This window comes from Salmo salar, chromosome ssa25 (assembly GCF_905237065.1).
Source record: "Salmo salar chromosome ssa25, Ssal_v3.1, whole genome shotgun sequence".
In the NCBI taxonomy this organism is placed as follows: Eukaryota; Metazoa; Chordata; class Actinopteri; order Salmoniformes; family Salmonidae; genus Salmo; species Salmo salar.
In genome coordinates this window covers 1,182,891-1,201,189 of record NC_059466.1, presented here as the reverse complement: position 1 = coordinate 1,201,189, position 18,299 = coordinate 1,182,891, and the positions used below count along the sequence as shown (strand labels likewise).

At 40.8% G+C, this 18,299-nt stretch overlaps 1 protein-coding gene across 1 annotated transcript in view; it reads left to right on the top strand.

The window, feature by feature from the left end:
- Positions 1 to 3,089, top strand: part of clybl (citrate lyase beta like) — a 220,545-nt gene extending 217,456 nt beyond the window's left edge. Inside the window, exon 8 of the mRNA XM_014172831.2 lies at positions 863 to 3,089. Within this exon, the coding sequence (XP_014028306.2) occupies positions 863 to 958 (96 nt within the window). The 3' untranslated portion in view covers positions 959 to 3,089. The remainder of the gene's footprint in view (positions 1 to 862) is intronic.
- The last annotated feature ends 15,210 nt before the right edge of the window (positions 3,090 to 18,299 follow it).

Below are 18,299 nucleotides of genomic sequence, written 5' to 3'. Positions count from 1 at the left end.
TGTAGAATTGCAGGAAATTAGCTTGAAAACTGAAAATTTTTATCTCCTATGCCAAGAGATGGGCCTTTAAAATATTCCTTCCCTGGGCCCGAGACTTGGTCCGTCTGGCCATGCATTGCCGAGGTCATTCATTGTTAAATAAATCAACAATAGTGAAACTCCTTGTATGCTAGTTTTTTCTCACTCGATTTGTGTTCTGATTACAAGGGGGTCGTTGATTCATTTGATATCTCTAAAGAGGTCCCTGGCCCCAAAAGGTTTGAGAACCCCTGTGCTAAATGACTAAATGTAAATATATATATATGTATATATATAAGAAAACTCACCCTTTTGGTGAGGTGCTGATGACTCTGAAATGAAAGTCGGACACTGTTTTCTCTAAGCGGTGAACTTTTATTACCCCAAAAGCTTACTGAAATTTGGAGCAACACGTGCAAGACCTCAAGTTAGGATTTGCCCCCCAGTGCTGACTCATTGGGTCTTTTTTAATTCCTTGCCTCCTCTACTTCATTGGCCCAATCTGAAATGATCTAACCAGGTGCAAGCCAACCTAGTGATGAGCTTCCACAAAATGTTTTTACCTGTCAAGTATTTTCCAACCAGTGCAGATGAAGGGGAGGAGATAAGGAAGCTGCGTTCTCTGGTTGAGTCCCAATAATCTCTCCTTCCTCCTGAATGTGCACTCGTTCACTACTCCCCATAAGTATTAAAAGCATTGGATTGGTGTAAGTATGGACTAGAGGGAGTTTCCATATACTTGAAAGGAAAGTAAACAAATGCACACTTCTGGAGAAGGAGATATTATTGGGATGCACACTAGCTTCTCCAGTATTCTCCACTGACCTCTTCTCCCTGTCTCCAGGGTGCCTTCAACTTCCGTGGCAGTATGATCGACATGCCCTCAGTGAAGCAGGCTCAGAACATCTTAACCCTAGCTGCTGCCGTCACAGGGAAGTGAGGCGCTCTGAAAGAAGATCTGGGGGGAGGAAAGAACAGAGGAGTGAAATGAGGGGACGGAAAAACTAGACAAGTTGAGAGACAGTGAGAAGTGTCACTTTTATGTATACCCTGGCATTAGCGAGAGGTGACTGGATAACACCGGACACCCCAAACTCTTCGACCAGACAGGTTTATCAGCTGGTACAAAGCACCAACATTTCAGAAACTTTGCACTAGGCCTGGTGTATAGTCACTTGAATTCTAGATGTTATTGATGTTGATTTTTGGGGTTTTATTTAAATTAAATTGATTGTTGTTGATAAATGAAATGCATTTGATGAATTTGTTCACCAAATGTTTGATATTCATATCCTACGGTGTCTTTGTGGTAAGAATGACAGGTTTAAGGTTTTAGACTGATGTTAATGTTGTAAAGCAGGATCTTATTTTACACTTTTCATACTACTGACCGTGCCAAACTGCGCTGCACTGCGCTGGCCTGGTTGCGCATGCACCATAGTTGCTGGAACCATGCTGGAAAGGGCAATTTGAGAAGAAAATATCCATGCCAGCACATTACGGTTAGGGTTGGCACGATGGTTGTGAAAATACTATTTAAGAATTGCAGTTGTTTCAATGGTAACCCACATGAAAACTACTACAGTTTACTACAGTACTTACTATAGAATGATGTAGTGAACTGTTGTATCCTGTAGAATCTGTAGTATCCCTTGACACACTGTAGTATCCCTCGATCATGTGTAGTACTTACTATAGAATGTTGTATTATACTGTAGAATACTATAGTAAATACTGCAGTATACTACAGTCTGCAAAAGCACTACAGTAAAGTCAGCAAAAATACTACAGTAATACTACAGTACTTAATTTGCCTATACACTCCCCATTCCCCTCCCGCCACCCATAAGTGAGAAACCTACATGCCAAGTATAGACTATATTGTGTTCCCTACAGGTTATAGGAAAGAGCAGAAGCTATGAAATATCTGTTCAGACCCCAGTCCAACCTACATACAGGTTATGGAACATGTGCTTTTTTAGTATTTGTCTAATAGGTTTCCTCAAGGAGAAGATCCCCACTTATATGTCAATGATCATAAAACAAAAGCACTGTAGTAAATACTACAGTAATGTCTGCAAACACACCACAGTAAATACTACAGTCTGCTAAAACACTACAGTAATTACTATAGTATATACTACAGTATACAGTAGGTACCACAGTACAGTCCGCAACATCATTACAGTCTGCAATTACTATATTTTTTTATTATTGTATTATTATCATATTTTTTTTTACCCTTATTTAACTAGGCAAGTCAGTTAAGAACAAATTCTTATTTTCAATGACAGCCTAGGACCAGTGGGTTAACTGCCTTGTTCAGGGGCAGAATGACAGATTTTTACCTTGTCAGCTCGGGGATTCGATCTTGCAACCTTTCAGTTACAGGTCAAGCGCTCTAACCGCTAGGCTACCTGCCGCCCCAATACAACAATGTTTATACTATAGTAAACTATAGTATTTTTTCATGTGGTAATGGAGTGTCCAGGGTTACACTAGGGGTGCGGGCACTTTTTGGCAGTGCGTGGGTGTGCGTGTGCCTCCTGCCTCTCCTGGGTCATGACAGATGCTCACCCACCTCCAGGGTCCAGCTGGGGGAAAGGCTAAACAAACACAAGATGCTGTTGTTCTTCCATTCAGGCTGGGCACTGTGGGCACACTCACTCACTCACTCACTCACTCACTCACTCACTCACAGACACACACACAGACACACTCCTTCAGGCCCCAGCACTCAGCCCCACATCAAAGCTCTGTTTGCTAAAGAGCCTTAACACATTTAGTTATAGCAACAATCTGAGATTTTGCTTCAGTCCTGTCAGTAAAGCTGAGGTCTTTGTGTGTGGACTGAGGGCCGGTGTTCTCCTTGAAGGGGCCGTATTGCTACAATTGAACTGGGCATCAGGCCCTCGCCGACCTCCACACCAGAGATGCATAAAAACCACGGATTCAAACACGCACTAACATGTAAATACATGCACTGTCTCTCTCTGTGTATCATACACAAACACATATTCTCACACACACTGACCATTTATCGCAAAATAAAAAATTAACAATTGTCCATATTTCTCTGTTTTAACTTCTCTCCTTCTTGTGGCAAGGTTCCTATTCTAACTGCTGTTACATAGCCACTAACGTGAACTGAGGTATAATGTGTTGAATGGCTAATGGTGCCATCGGTGGCCATGGTAATGAAATGGCAAGACGGTGTGGGTGGGTGGGTGGGTGTGTGACTTGCTGCTGTATGATCTATTGTGTCTGGAGCGGGCTCTCAGGTCTGCACCAGGCCAAAGCCAGACAAAAAGATTGAAGCCACCACTGTGCCCAGCCAAAAACCCCAACAATAAGCTGTCTCCTTGGCATTTGGCCACATATCTCTCTCTCTGTCACCCTCACACCTCTTTCTCACTCCTTCCCACTTATTTTGCCTATCGCTCTCATTTAGTTGTGATTTTGTCATGGTGTTCTGCTTGTTTTTGCCTCTCATTTTCCACCTGCTATTCGGTCGCTATGATTGGGCGACAGGAGCGTCTGGAGTTGACTTCTGCTTATTCCACAAAGTGGCTTAGGGAACCCCCTCTAAAGTGTGTGCGTGTGTTTGGGAGGCCTGAGTGTGAATAATGCAAGTGTAGTTTTGGTGGGACTTGAGTGTGAAGGCTAGTGTCTTAAAAGCAGACCTGCATGTGTTCAAATATATAGTTTAATCATTTCAATTTCTTACAAAGAAATATAGTCCCAAAAGTGCAGGCTGTTCTGAAAGCTTAATATAACTGTTATGTATATGTTTTTCCAAGCCTCAACTATGAATGGGAATATCACACATAAAGTTGGTTCTATGTGTTTAGAAAATGTAGTTGTTTTTTAGAAGAGCATTGACCATACGGTAAAACTTCTTGACATGTTTAAATGATGCTTTGTTTCTTGGGGATACCCTGAAGCAGTGGGAAAGTCCAATGTTGACATTTCCAATTGCACTGGGTGTTCCCACATTTATACTGTATCATAAACGTGCCCAGCACCCCCAGGCATGCACCCCCATAATTCAAACCCTAATGGCATAACCCATCAATTCTCTGAATACAGTAGCCTATCAAGTTGTGTGGCCTGTACCAGAGTTCCATGCTACCCTGTCTGTGCCCTGTGTCTGTGCCCAGGAAAGGCTGTATCTGGTGGGGCTATTCTCCACCCATGTCACCCCTTCTCTGGAAGTATAAAACCGGTATTAATTCAATGGACTGTCTTAGCACAATATTGACAGCATTGTCATAGCACATCAAATTATACTTGACTGCAGAATAGGCCTGCCATTCGTGCCTATGTGTACCCAGCATTGTTGGAGACATTTGGATCTGAGTTGCAGGTCAAGGGGGTATGGAGATCCACCTGGTGTTGAAACGTTGCCATATGTTTCCATTTCAGTACAATAACCGTATAGTCTGGGATCCTAACTGAATACATTATGTTTAACTGAAATGTAACTATAGTGAAATGGAGTGTTATTCAGTGTGGATTCCAGGCTACAATATGCAACAGTACCCTTTTTCAGGTCAGGTGCTTTGGCCATTGACCTGTCTGAAAGTTTAGTCAGACAAATCAATCATACCTTTAGGGCTACCTTGTTTCACACTGTTGAACTTACCACTGGTTGTTATTTTGGTGTGTGATTGATTTGACTGACACATTTTAGTAAATGTCTCTCCATCACTCCTGCCTATCTATCCAGTGTAATTCACCAAGACATGTCTTTAATGGAACTGACATAATCTTCTCAGCCCTGTCAATGACAGATTTATTTAAATACATTTTGCTGGTATTCCCAGAGAGAGTAAATTGCAATTAACATGATTATAACCTCACTCAACAAAATGGAGATGGGAATCTATTAGGCTGGAAGGCTGTTTTCATAGCCCCAGTTATGTTGATCGAGATTGCTTTCATAAATTATGACCATATGACAGAGAAGAAAACATGCTTGCAAAACAATGTCAGATGAACATTTAAATGAAATGTTTTACATATTTTTCCATTAATCTTGATGGTACCCGGGTGGCAGGTGGTGAAGATTTGCCCAAATACGGACTTCATTATTTTAATAGTGTGCTAATGACAATATGCAACACATTAATTTCAACAAAAGAGTATTCCCATGCAATAAAACAACTAGCTTAAATAATAGACACTAGAGTCTTTGACCACAGTTTGACAATTAAAGTCTTAAAGTGATTTTGAGGCATTTGTAGCATAATGATGAGTTGATGAGGCAATGTTACATGTAATGTGATTTAACTCGTTAACTCTCCAATTAGACTGTATTCAGATTTCCTATAATTTACTGTAGGCCTGCCTTTTTCAGTATCAACTCTTTTGAGATACTATAAGAAGTCTCCTGAGAAGACTAGCCTACTATTACACCTGTTCTCATTTGATATCATTTTTGCAGAGATAATTGTCTTTTTTTTAGAACATTTGAAGGCTCGAAAAATATTTCCATTTAGAAGTAGCCTATTTGAACATAATGATAAGGTTTTTGTTTTTTCGTGTTGTTTGTACTTTGGAAAAATGTCAATTATCTGTGTTTATATTAATCAAGAGTTTTAAATTGATGAATAATTACTTGAATATTGTTTTTACATTAAGACTCTTGGTTCAAAATGTGTGTGTGATGGGCGTGTAGGTGTGACAGTCAGTGGTAAAATGTTTTATTTTTCAAATAATTTGTATTATTTTCATGAAATGGCCCGTATGAGACAAGCAAGGATGTAAGATAATCCACCCATTGTGGAAACATATACAGAAAATCGGAAATTGATGTTTGATTTTTGAATGCATTTTAAAAGAATTAAGTCCCAAAAAGGCCTAAAAAACTAATGTGATTTACTATGCTCGTTCAATTTAAAATAGTTTGATAGTAGCCTATAAATATAATAACCTATTTCCCATTAAATAATGTATCTTCCAAATGAACAAACTTTCATAAATAGTCTATATAATGTGTTTTTTTTTTGTATTTTTTCGGCACGTTTATAAATATTACTAGGCCTACACTTTCATTGTTAGATCTCTTTTGAACATGTTATTCACAATATTAAATAAGGCCTATGGTATCAATCTACAGTAAGCTCTAGTGCTTTAGCATCACTAACTTCATTTGGAGAGGCCTATTGTCTGTGAATAAATACGTGTCAGTCAGTGCAGCAGAGACAGCCAGAGAGACTGAGCGAGGCGGCTGAAATCCGGTATCATTGTGTACAAAATGTTCTAAAAGTGACTGCACTTTCTGAATTGGCTAATTCATAGGCTACCAAATAATAATTTATCAGAAAATGATCAGATCTAAGATTTTATCCTAATAATTGTAGCCTATTTGTCTATCTGTCTTTGTGTTTTGGTGAAAGCTAATGCCCCCTTCAATGTACTGCGAGCGATTTATGAAATGTGCATGATTGGGACAGACCAGTCCACCACTCTCTGCGGTTAGTGCTATCCGGGATCCTTGGGACGTCTATACCCTAAATCCTAATCTTAACCCCTACCCTAACATTAACCATTTTACATTTCAACTTCAATGGGGTAGGGACCCTCTCTCTGCGGACCAACACCCGGGTGCTCGGGCACTGACTCCCCTCTCCTTAACAGGCACAGATCAAAGGCAAGCCCGGCCCAAGCGGATCCCACTAAAATCTGGCCTCTTTGTCTGCAGTTGCTAGGAGGCTAATAAACTAAGTCAGGGTGTCGGGGCCAATGGTAATGAGTCGTTACAGTGTGACAAAGTCCCTCCATCTTTTCATTTTAATATGTTGGAGCTCGGTGTAGCAGCGGTTATATTGCTTGTCAGATCTTCATGGAATGCTCAATAACTTTGGAGGTGGAAAGTGTTGTTTGTTTAGTGACGCTGCTTCCTGATATAGGCCTATCCCAAGGGACCTTCAAAACTTGACAATATTTAAACTTACATTTCCAACTTCACCTGGTGCTGTTTCGGTTTCTGGTTCAATTTATAAATGTTCGCTGCATTTTATTTAGCTATTTCAAAATTAAATTAGCCTATATGTCAGGTTCCTTAATTTGAACATGAATGCAATGTATGTTTAAGATGTCTAATGGTATTGGTCTTCACAAATTAATGAATGGATACTGACGACATGATAATGGATTGATCATGGTGTTTCATTGGTCACGTGCTGGTTTTACATGTGAATGACATTGACAATATCACTGACTTTATAATATCCCTTTCATACACAGACCTAAATCCCATTCATTTACCACGCCTGCATTTTTAGACCAGCTTTTTCCTATATCTGAAAGGGTTAGGGGTAAAAATAAATTGGGTAAAAAAATAAAAGCTACCTTTAGTCATGATTCCTGAAATGTTCACAGACCCTGTAACCAAAATGCAGGTATCAGGTCTGTGTGAATAGTTCTATGCTTTTTTTGCAGGTAAATGTATTAACACTTCCATTGTTCAACACCTCCATCATTTGTACTGCACACTGCCCCCATGGTTTAACCCCCAACCCTCCCCTCCCAATTTGCCTGTTACTCCCTGACATTTATAAATAATAAGTGGTAAATAAGGGGCTGTTTGAAAGGAGGTCAAATTAACGTTGAGTTATATTTTGTACATGTAGGTCTAACTTGCCGCATATTCCGTCTGAAATGTGTATCAGCTATTAGCAAAACAGTGCACTCCTTATGAACAGGTGAAAGGCTGGCGCGCACATGGGCACATACACACCTTGTTATTAACGCAACTGCGTGAACACAGACAGCGAGATGCTCAGCCAACAATCACATTCCAACTCTCTCTCCGTCCCCGGGTTCCCAGTTCGAGTTTATGTTGCATGTTCTAGCTCATTTCCACTCGCTGTCGTGTTTGTTAGCACTCATCAGTATTTGGGCGACAGACAGACGGGGTGTTTTTAGGGAACTCTTGAGTGAAGGCTTCATTTCATCCCTAATTTCTTGAACCCTGCTATCGTGGTTGTCATGCTTGTCCAACTCTTGAATGTTGACTAAACCGTTTATTATTTTAGGGGGACGATCAACTGCAGTGTGATGGTGACTGACTTGTGACATGCCTCGCATTGTCCCATGGACAATAAGTCTATAGGGAAATGAATGGAATGTTTATGGAAAAGTTCCGCTTAATTCTACTGGATCCATGGGTATTATGACCATTCATGTTTTTCAAGTTTGCAAGTTAGGCTATTTATAATACACGATGACCGTCGGCTATAGGCCTTAGAGGAAAACTATCCTTTGGTGTTTGTTTCATTAGTCAATTGTTGATATATTCCCAAAAATGTTTTGATGTCAGCAATCACGTTTTCAAGATATATAACTTTCAAAATACAGAAATACAACTGGTATTATGCATCATACTGGCTGTATTTCTGTATTTTTGAAAGTTATATATCTTGCTGACATGCAAAACAATTGGCTAATGAAACAAATGTATTTTATTTAACCTTTATTTAAATACCAAAAGGGTGGAATTTTCCTTTAAGTTATGAGATGGGATAGCTCCACACCCTTACAGAAAGGGAACAGGGACTCTAGTTGGCAACAGTCTTTTCTGATAACAAATAATTATTGTCAGAATGATTTCAAAAATATATATTTTAAGTTGGGCAAATCAGCTGGTTGAGGACAAATTTCTTATGTATATACTAATTTTCTTCATTTCAAATCAAAGATTACACAAACTGTTTGCTGTTGTTTTGCCTCCATAATTCAAGTAGCTTGTTGGTTAGATGCAATATTTTTTTTCTTCTGCATGTCAAAAACGGAATGATAAAAAGCTGTTCTCACACAATGCATAAAACATTTGCTACAAGTTTATAAACGCGTTATTCGTCACGGAACAAATATCCCTAAGAGAAGATGTTTGTTGTTTTGTACATTATTCATTACATTTATTATCGATTTTAAAAAGAAATATATCGTCGCGCGTCTCCTTGTGTGTCTAGTCTTAGGGCCTACTTCAGGGTTCGAGCAGTATATGATATTATGTGTGGTAATCCAATTAAACACGATAACCCAGCACTGGCACTTCATATTCTATTCATTTTCTTACATTCTTGACAAGCGTACTTGCTTTATGTGAAAGAGGGAGTCAAGGACACTTATCTCAAGAGATACTATGGTCTGTAGAGCCTCTACTTCAAAAGTTTGAAAGAATTGCAACATTGTCCATACACTAGTTAAGCTTTTGAGGTGTTTTTCTTTTTTGATGTCATGTTTTCGTTTAATACAACCGTTTAATAAATACAACACTTTAAATGAACATTAAGGTTACCTATCATTGCTAATTTTGATTCGCAATATCAACCTATGCCTGCATGTAAAGTAGAACTGCTCAATTGTCCGTTTTTTATTTTTTTTATTTTTTTGCTAATTCAATTGTTCTCAGTGTCAATACAACACTTGTACTTATTATTGTTCGTTTCCGTTCATGTGTAACATGGTGTTAAGACAGCCTAGGTAACTGATGATGCAGCTCTACTAGTGATGGATAACTGATGGGACAGAATGAACAATTTATCCCCTGTATTTCTAATACATTTAAATTCATTAGAACGGTGATAGGCTACTCTTTACATGAAAACTTGCTACAGTGGCCTACAGTTGTCTGTGTGAGAACCTTTTACTGTTGTGGAACGTCAAATGTAGAATCCAACGATGTGTTAATGTGAGTGGATTAATTTTTGGGGGGCTAAAATGGGCAGTGCAGTGCATTTAATCGATTAATTAGCCATTTAATAATGGCAAAAACAATTTATTGCAACATTATTGACATATTGCAATATTTGAAATGTTACATCTAAATAGCTGTGAAATGACTTTATATTGGCCCATGTCGCTCGGGAACTAACTTATTAATATTTCGTTGCAAGTAAGCCATTGTCAGTGGTGACAATGATTGGTAATTTAATATGGGTAGGCCTACAAACTAAATTCGGAGAGAATGTGTGAAGAACGAGTTTAGCCTATAATGTGATAACCAACAGCGCAGTGAAATTTTCAAAACATCTCTTGGCTATATTGTGTGTATGGTATTCAAAAATGACAGGTAACTGACACTAATGCGCTCTCTATGGAGCGTTCTCCGAGGGGAACTAAAGTAAATGGGGATGCACTTAATGAAGCTCCACTTGCCCTCTGAGTCGCCAGCACAGTATGCAGCAGCGAAGTTTGGATCAAACTTCATGAATTCTGTGCGTCGTAAAATGTTGTAGTCTATCAACACAAACCGAATCATTGATACTCGGGATATTGGTTTTATTAGACCTTTAGGGTGATATGGGCGAATGTTTTTCATATAGGCTTACTTAAACTACTATTTTGGGGACTTGAAATATTTAGGCCTAAGTCCAAAACTAGGCTACTTTCATAAACTTGTATTATTTCATCCGTGGAGGAATTTCGCCAAGGTAAAATGAGAGCTGCCAGAGGTCGGCCTATATTTATGGTAGGCCTATTCAATTTTGTTTTGTGTTCTAGTTAAAATGTTTACAATATTTTTTTTTTACTGTATGTAACTGTATATCTTATCGGCTAATAATCATTTATTCATGTTGAAAATATCAAGAAATAATGTCTGTTTTGGAGTTTATATACCTTAACTTTTTTGTTGACAATTGCCTCTCTGGCATATCACACTATAAGTAAGCATAACTGACATCCGGTTGTCTCATCCAAGAACATGCTCATATTATCCTTATTATTATTATTATTATTATTATTTCCATCGTGTTTCGTTTCCTAGCTGTCACTGGTTGCCATTGTCCGGGTTTGAGCGATAGGAGACGCCGCCGCCTATACCATCCTCTCCGCACAACTCAATGCTCCACATGCCGGCGTAATGAGGGTTCCTGAGGGGCCCTCCCGGGTAAGGAGGTGAGGTAACCCTGCCACGGACAGCCAGCCGCACGCTCCAACACCTCCATTCGCCTGCTCCCCCGGGCCGCGCCTGCCGAAGCCCCTTCACCGAGAGTTCACGTCCAGCGCGCAAGTTTTGACAACGATAATGATGCGCTCAGTGAGAACGATAAAGGAGGAGGTTGGGTGTATATTTGAATGTTTGAGAGAATCTAGGGAAATGACGGAATGTTATGACTTCTTCGGGGACCCACTTGTACCAGGACCAATTTGCAGCGAGTATGCTATGCCTATGTGCCTGAATTCAGCTAAGCTCGATAAATGAATCCCATGCCACAAATCTTACATTGCCTTACCTCTTAAATAATTACCGTGCAATTAGTGATATTGCTCAAGGCAAGGGTGCAAGTATTCTGGAGGACAGTATGAGGGCACTGATCACCACTTAACTCATATGATGTGACCCCACACACCTCTATCCAGGTAGCCTAATGAACATGCTTAACAGATCCCTCCTGTCGCTGTAAATACTATTTAATGCTTAGTCTAACTGCCTGTCTATAGCCTAAATCAAATCCAACCCAAATTGACTACTTAGTCAGACTCTTTGCACATATATTTAAAAAAAAATACATAAAATGACTTATAACCACCTCTGAACTAAGACTGTCTGGTTGAGGATGTGCTCTGCTTGCTATGATGCCTTGCCACCAAGATCGGTGGGGTTCGTTAGCAAGATCTGCTGTCATTTACCATCGCTAGTGTCAGGGAAGGGCCAAAAGGTGCCGGTCCCTAATGGGGATGGCCTAATTACACTATTAGTCTTCTGATTGGGACAGTCCACTCCTATGTGACCTGAGGGACCAACTGAGACACAGCATTAGGGCCATCATCAGCTTGATAGGACACCCTGGACTCACTCCAATTCGCACACCGGCCCAACAGATCCACAGATGACACAATCTCTATTGCGCTCCACACTGCCCTTTCCCATCAGGACAAAAGGAACACCTATGTGAGAATTCTGTTAATTGACTACAGCTTAGCGTTCAACACCAGAGTGCCCTCCAAGGTCATCACTAAGCTAAGGACCCTGGGATTAAACGTCTCCCTCTGCAACTGGATCCTAGATTTTCTGATGGGCTGCCCCCAGGTTGTGAGGGTTGGCAACAACACATCCGCCACGCTGACTCTCAACACGGGAGCTCCTCAGGGCTGCGTGCTTAGTCCCTTCTTATACTCCCTGTTCACCAATGACTGCGTGGCTGCACACAACTCCAACACCATCATTAATACGGTGGTAGGCCTGATCACCGACGACAATGAGACAGCCTACAGGGAGGAAGTCAGGACAACAACCTCTCCATCAACGTCAGCAAGACAAAGGAGCTGATCGTGGACTACAGGAAATGGAGGGCCGAGCACGCCCCATCCACATCGATGGGGCTGCAGTAGAGTAGGTTGCGAGCTTCAAGTTCCTCAGTGTCCACATCACTAAGGAATTCTCATGGTCCACACACACCAACACAATTGTGAAGAGGGCACGACAATGCCTCTTTCCCTTCAGGAGGCTGTAAAGATTTGGCTTGGGCCCTCAGATCCTCAAGAAGTTATACATCTGCACCATTGAGAGCATCTTAACTTGCTGCATCACTGCCTGGAGGGTAGTGTGTTGCCCAGTACATCTGTGGGGCCTAGCTCCCTGAAATCTAGGAATTGTCAGACTCCAGTCACCCAAGTCATAGACTGTTCTCTCTGCTACTGCATGGCTAGCGGCACTGATGCGTTGTCTTGGCTGTGTGCTTAGGGTCGTTGTCCTATTAGATGTTGAACCTTCGCCCCAGTCTGAGGTCCTGAGTGCTCTGGAGCTGGTTTTCATCTTTTCCTTCATCCTGACTAGTCTCCCAGTCCCTGCCACTGAAAAACATTCCTGCAGCATGATGCTGCCAACACCATGCTTCACCGTAGGGATGGTTCCAGGTTTCCTCCAGACATGACACTTGGTATTCAGGCCAAAGAGTTCCATCTTGTTTTCATCAGAGCAGAGAATCTTGTTTTCTTTAGGTTCCTTTTGGCAAACTCCAAGAGGGCTGTCATGTGCCTTTTAACGAGGAGTGGCTTCCATCTGGCCACTCTACCATAAAGACCTGATTGGTGGAGTGCTGCAGAGATGGTTGTCCTTTCGGAACTCTGGAGCTCTGTCAGAGTGACCACTGGGTTCTTGGTCACATCCCTGACCAAGGCCCTTCTCCCCATATTGCTCAGTTTGTCCGGATGGCCAGCTCTAGGAAGAGTCTTGGTGGTTCCAAACTTCTTCCATTTAAGAATGATGAGAGGCCACTGTTCTTGAGGACCTTCAATACTGCAGACATTTCTTGGTACACTTCCTCAGGTCTGTGCCTTGACACAATCTTGTCTCGGAGCTCTACGGACAATTCCTTCGACCTCATGGCTTGGTTTTTGCTCTGACATGCACTGTCAACTGTGGGACCTTATATAAACAGGTTTGTGCCTTTCTAAATCATATCCAATCAATTGAATTTACCACAGGTGGACTCCAATTTGTAGACACATTTCAAGGATGATCCAATGGAAACAGAATGCACCTGAGCTCAATTTCAAGTATCATATCAAAGGGTCTGAATACTTATGTAAATAAGGTTTTTCCGTTTTTTATTTTTAATACATTTGCAAAATGTTTTTCGCTTTGTCATTATGGGGTATTGTGTGTAGTATTCAGTCACAAAATGTAACAAAATGTGGAAGTCAAAGGGTCTGAATACTTTCCGAGTGCAGTGTATAGCCAAGTTATTGTTACTCATTGTGTATTTATTCCCTGCAATTATTTTTTTATTGTTTTATTTTTTATTCTGCGTTGTTGGGAAGTAAGGATTTCACTGTCTACACCTGTTGTTTTCAAAGCATGTGACAAATACGATTTAATATAATTTTATTTGATTTAATTTGACAGATGTAAGTTGTTCATATCACATTTTCAATTTAGTAGCTCAAATAATCTCTGAGAAATTGACTAAAATGCTAAAATGTTACAGCCATCCCTGGTCTCCCCAATGTAGTAATTAGCTAATGGTAAATTTGCTAGCCGTTCCTGTAATACGCCCACCCATCCTGTCCAACCAACCACTATCCTTTCATTTTTTGCTTCAGTAACCTTCTCTCTTATACAGTGTAACCATACGAAACATACCATACTATACCATATAATTTGTAAATCGCTCTGGTTAAGAGCGTCTGCTAAATGACTTAAATGTAAATGTAAATACCAAACATAACATACCATACCAAACATAACATAATATACCATACCAAACATACCATACTATACCAAACATAACATACCATACCAAACATAACATAACATACCATACCAAACATAACATATCATACTCATGTCAGTGTCACAGATGCACCTTTACTATGTTAAGTCTTTGAGGCCAGGCTGCACCTCCACTCTGCATGGCCCTGGTGACGCAATGTGGCCCTGGTGACGCAATGTGGCCCTGGTGACGCAATGTGGCCCTGACTCGCGCCAGGGATTCTTCACCGCTAGTTTATGTGCGTATCCCCCCGGATTAGAGCCCCATTGAAGACCTGGGGGTTTGGAGTTATTTGGGGACCACGCTTGGCAAACGGCCCACAATGAGCGACAGAGGAGGAAAACAATGTAGGAGTCAGTCAGATCCCTGCCTCTGGAGGTGGAATGCCCCTGCTTGAACCAAAGCTCATTTGACCAACCATCCCAGCTGGCAAATTTGGACATTTTTTGGTTGTTTCTGTCTGTCTGGCTCTGTTTTGTTCGGCCTCTGCCTTTCTCTCACTATCTCTCTCTCTCTTTATCTCTCTACCTATTTTGTGCCACCCATACGTGTTTGTGCCACCCTCTCTCTCCTTTCTCTACCTGGTTTTGTCGATCTCTCTCCCTCTGTTTTTTATCCTCCCTTCTTTCTTGTTTGCCAGAATGATGGTCCTGCTCTCCTCTCCTCTCCAGCTGTGAGAGAAGGATTTTCTCCACTTTTGAAACTGACCTTCTTCGCAAAGTGAGGGGAAGCGTTCAGGCTCCGGCCTCTGATGTGTCAGCCATGATAGTTCCACACAAATCTGGTGGAGATCCTTCCCACTGGGCACAGATGTCAGTTCAACGTCTAGTTTTGATTTACATTTGGTTGAGTTGTCAACTAACGTGAATTCAACGTGAAATCAACAAAAAAATGTACCATGTCATTGGATTTAGATTAAAAGTTGGATTAAAACAGACAAAATGCCCTTACGTTGATTCGTTTTTGCAAATCCAATCAGTTTAATGCTTTGGTTCAACGTCATCACATAGATTTTTGGGGTTGAAATAATGTGGAAACAATGTTGATTCAACCAGTTTTTACCCAGTGGGTTATCTGTGCCCACGACGGAAGGGGTGGCTCTGGGGGGAAAAGAGGGATGAAAAATGGAGGGAGAGAGATACGGCGTATCCAAGAAGTGTCATTGAAACATTTTGACCCAATCCACAAGGCATGTAATTAAGACACAGATTTGGATAAAGCAAAAAAGATAGAGATGTTAAATTTGGTTTGGGGAAGATGGTGAATGTGATCCCTTTAAAGGTCAAGAAATCAATTTGGGGGGTTGATTTTGTTAGAGTTGAATGTATTTTTACAGGACATTGCTTTTATGGTCTTTATGCAGATCACCGCTGCATCAAAGCATGTTTTCAAAAGCACTCCTAGAATATCAGAAAACTTTCAGTTAAATTTTTGCTTACTTTTAGCTGCACATTCTTGTGCATTTTTAAAATTGAAACCTTAATAGCCTTGATAATTGACCAATGTGTCATTACAGATAATGTGCTACAAACCTGCTGACAATACCTGTTGTGATGTTTTGTCAACACCTCAAACATGTTACAACCTTTCTATACATTACCATTGCTTTGTACCTATACTAGGAGAGGCCTACACACCAACCCCTTTGTTACCAGGTGTGTTTTTTGTATTCTAACCTTACCCTAACACTAAACCAATTATATGTATTGCCTTAACTTAACCCAGCCGCTAACTATAACCATAACCAATTGGGATTGGTTGCCTAAACTTAACCAAACACTAAACAAATCACATTAGTTTCTGCCCAGGAGTAAAAGCTGCCTTCAGAACAAGATTATAATAGGAAAACTCTGCTATGCTGTTCTCATAGCAGCATTACATTTTTACAGGACCCGCTCAAGGTAAGCATGGCCCCAGTGTAACACTGTAACGCCATCCAACAAACAAACTGTGCATCTCCTAAAACATTCCCTTCCTCTCACGGGATACAACCCAACCACAACACAGTTCCACCCCCTACCACCTGGGGATCTCTTGGAAGAGCCCTGCGTTTATGGTGCATTTCCAAACAGGATTTACCCCTGTGTTTTTCTCCAAAACGCTCAGACTTTTCTGTTTTAATTTACTCGGGCCGGCACCCGTGTCTCACTGGGCCATGGCTGTGGCAGACCTGCTCTCACTTGGAGCCAAAGCCAGGCCACAGTAACTTTTCAACTGTAATTTACATAACAATGGTTAACTGTGAACTTTAATACCTTCTCACAAAGCAACTGTTTTGATAATGCAGAGGTTGTTGATTCTGCTCTTCACAAGTCCTCATTGTCAGCCCTAGCTATGGAAACACAATGTCCCTAGTATAACATAAAGGTGAATACACTAGTGTAACATTGGTGTTACCGTTGAAAAGCAGCATTATAGGGTTTTACAGGCCCCCGTCACACCCGAGGAGAGACTCGTGAAGTAGTGCACTTAAGGGCCCTATACACACCCTACGCGAACAGAGCAACTGAGTTATTTTCCTAAATTTGAGCCACACAAAAGTGTGTTGAAATACTAGAAAACTACGCTGCGTTTGTGTAAAGTGTGTTGAAATACTAAAACTACGCTGCGTTTGTGTAAAGTGTGTTGAAATACTAGAAAACTACACTGCGTTTGTGTAAAGTGTGTTGAAATACTAGAAAACTACGCTGCGTTTGTGTAAAGTGTGTTGAAATACTAGAAAACTACGCTGCGTTTGCGTAAAGTGTGTTGAAATACTAGAAAACTACGCTGCGTTTGTGTAAAGTGTGTAGCGGCCTTTAGTGTCCGGCTCATGTGGTTGTCCGTGGATGACCTTGCTTCCCTCACCTACTGCCTTGGAGTGGCTCCCAGTCCCAGGAATGGGGCCTTTGGACCAGCACCAAGTCTCTACCCCCACAGATGTTACTGAGTGTCCAGATATTATGTCAGGTTCTCTGGGATGGAGGCAGGCAGGGGGAGAGTGAGCATTGGTTTTGAGTTTGACTGGGGTGGATGCATGGCTTGGGAAGTAGCCATACAGCCAGGCAACCATACACACAGCAATATGTTTTAAGAGCACAAAATCAGTGAGGCAATCAGGAATGTGCAGATGACTAAAGCATGAATTGAAGTATTTACATGAAATGTAAAGATGAATTATTTAGCGTCAAATGGCCTCCTACATATAGTTTTCGATATCCTTTTGCATTGAAGCAAGTCTTTCTGCTCAATAAGTGCATTGTTTGGCACATAAGCCTACTGTAGGGGCTCCCGAGTGGTGCAGCGGTCTAAGGCACTGTATCGCAGTGCTAGAGGCGTCACTACAGACCCTGGTTCGATCCCGGGCTGTGTCATAACTGGCCGTGATCGAGTGTTCCCATAGGGCGGTGCAGAATTGGCCCAGCATCATCCCCTTAAGGGAGGGTTTGGCTGTGGTAGGCCGTCATTGTAAATAATAATTCGTACCTACTGACTTGCATAGTTAAATAAAAAAGAAACTGTACATTTTATTATTTTGAATAGGGCCATCAATAGGCCAATAATGACAACAAGGGGAAAGTGTTTTTGTTTAGGATAAGGAATCTGATTCAAGTTTAGAAATATTTCTTAAATAAATTGTCTATGTAAGTTCGATCAGTTGATATAGCCTAATAATGGAATTGATATTTGGTTTGTATTATAAGTTTTTACCTTTTGCACTTTGGAACATTTACAATGATTCATACTTTACAGACAATAAAAAGAATGGGTAGTATTGAGCAGCTCATCGATTTCCGTTCGTCCGAATAGTTCAACGTAGACATGTAGATCATCAAACTCATTCAGGTGATTCCCTTGAGAGGACAAGTTCAAAAGAATGGGCCTACTTTATTACTAACAGAAGAATAATATAATAAGAAATTGACAACGTTTTTAGGCCTATGCGTGGCTATTTTAATTGAAAATACAGTTGATCATTATAATTAACAGATTTGCTATAGCCTACTAAAATAATGAATGTATTACATCACTGAATCTTTCGTGGATGTAGGCTATATATAACCCTAATATCTA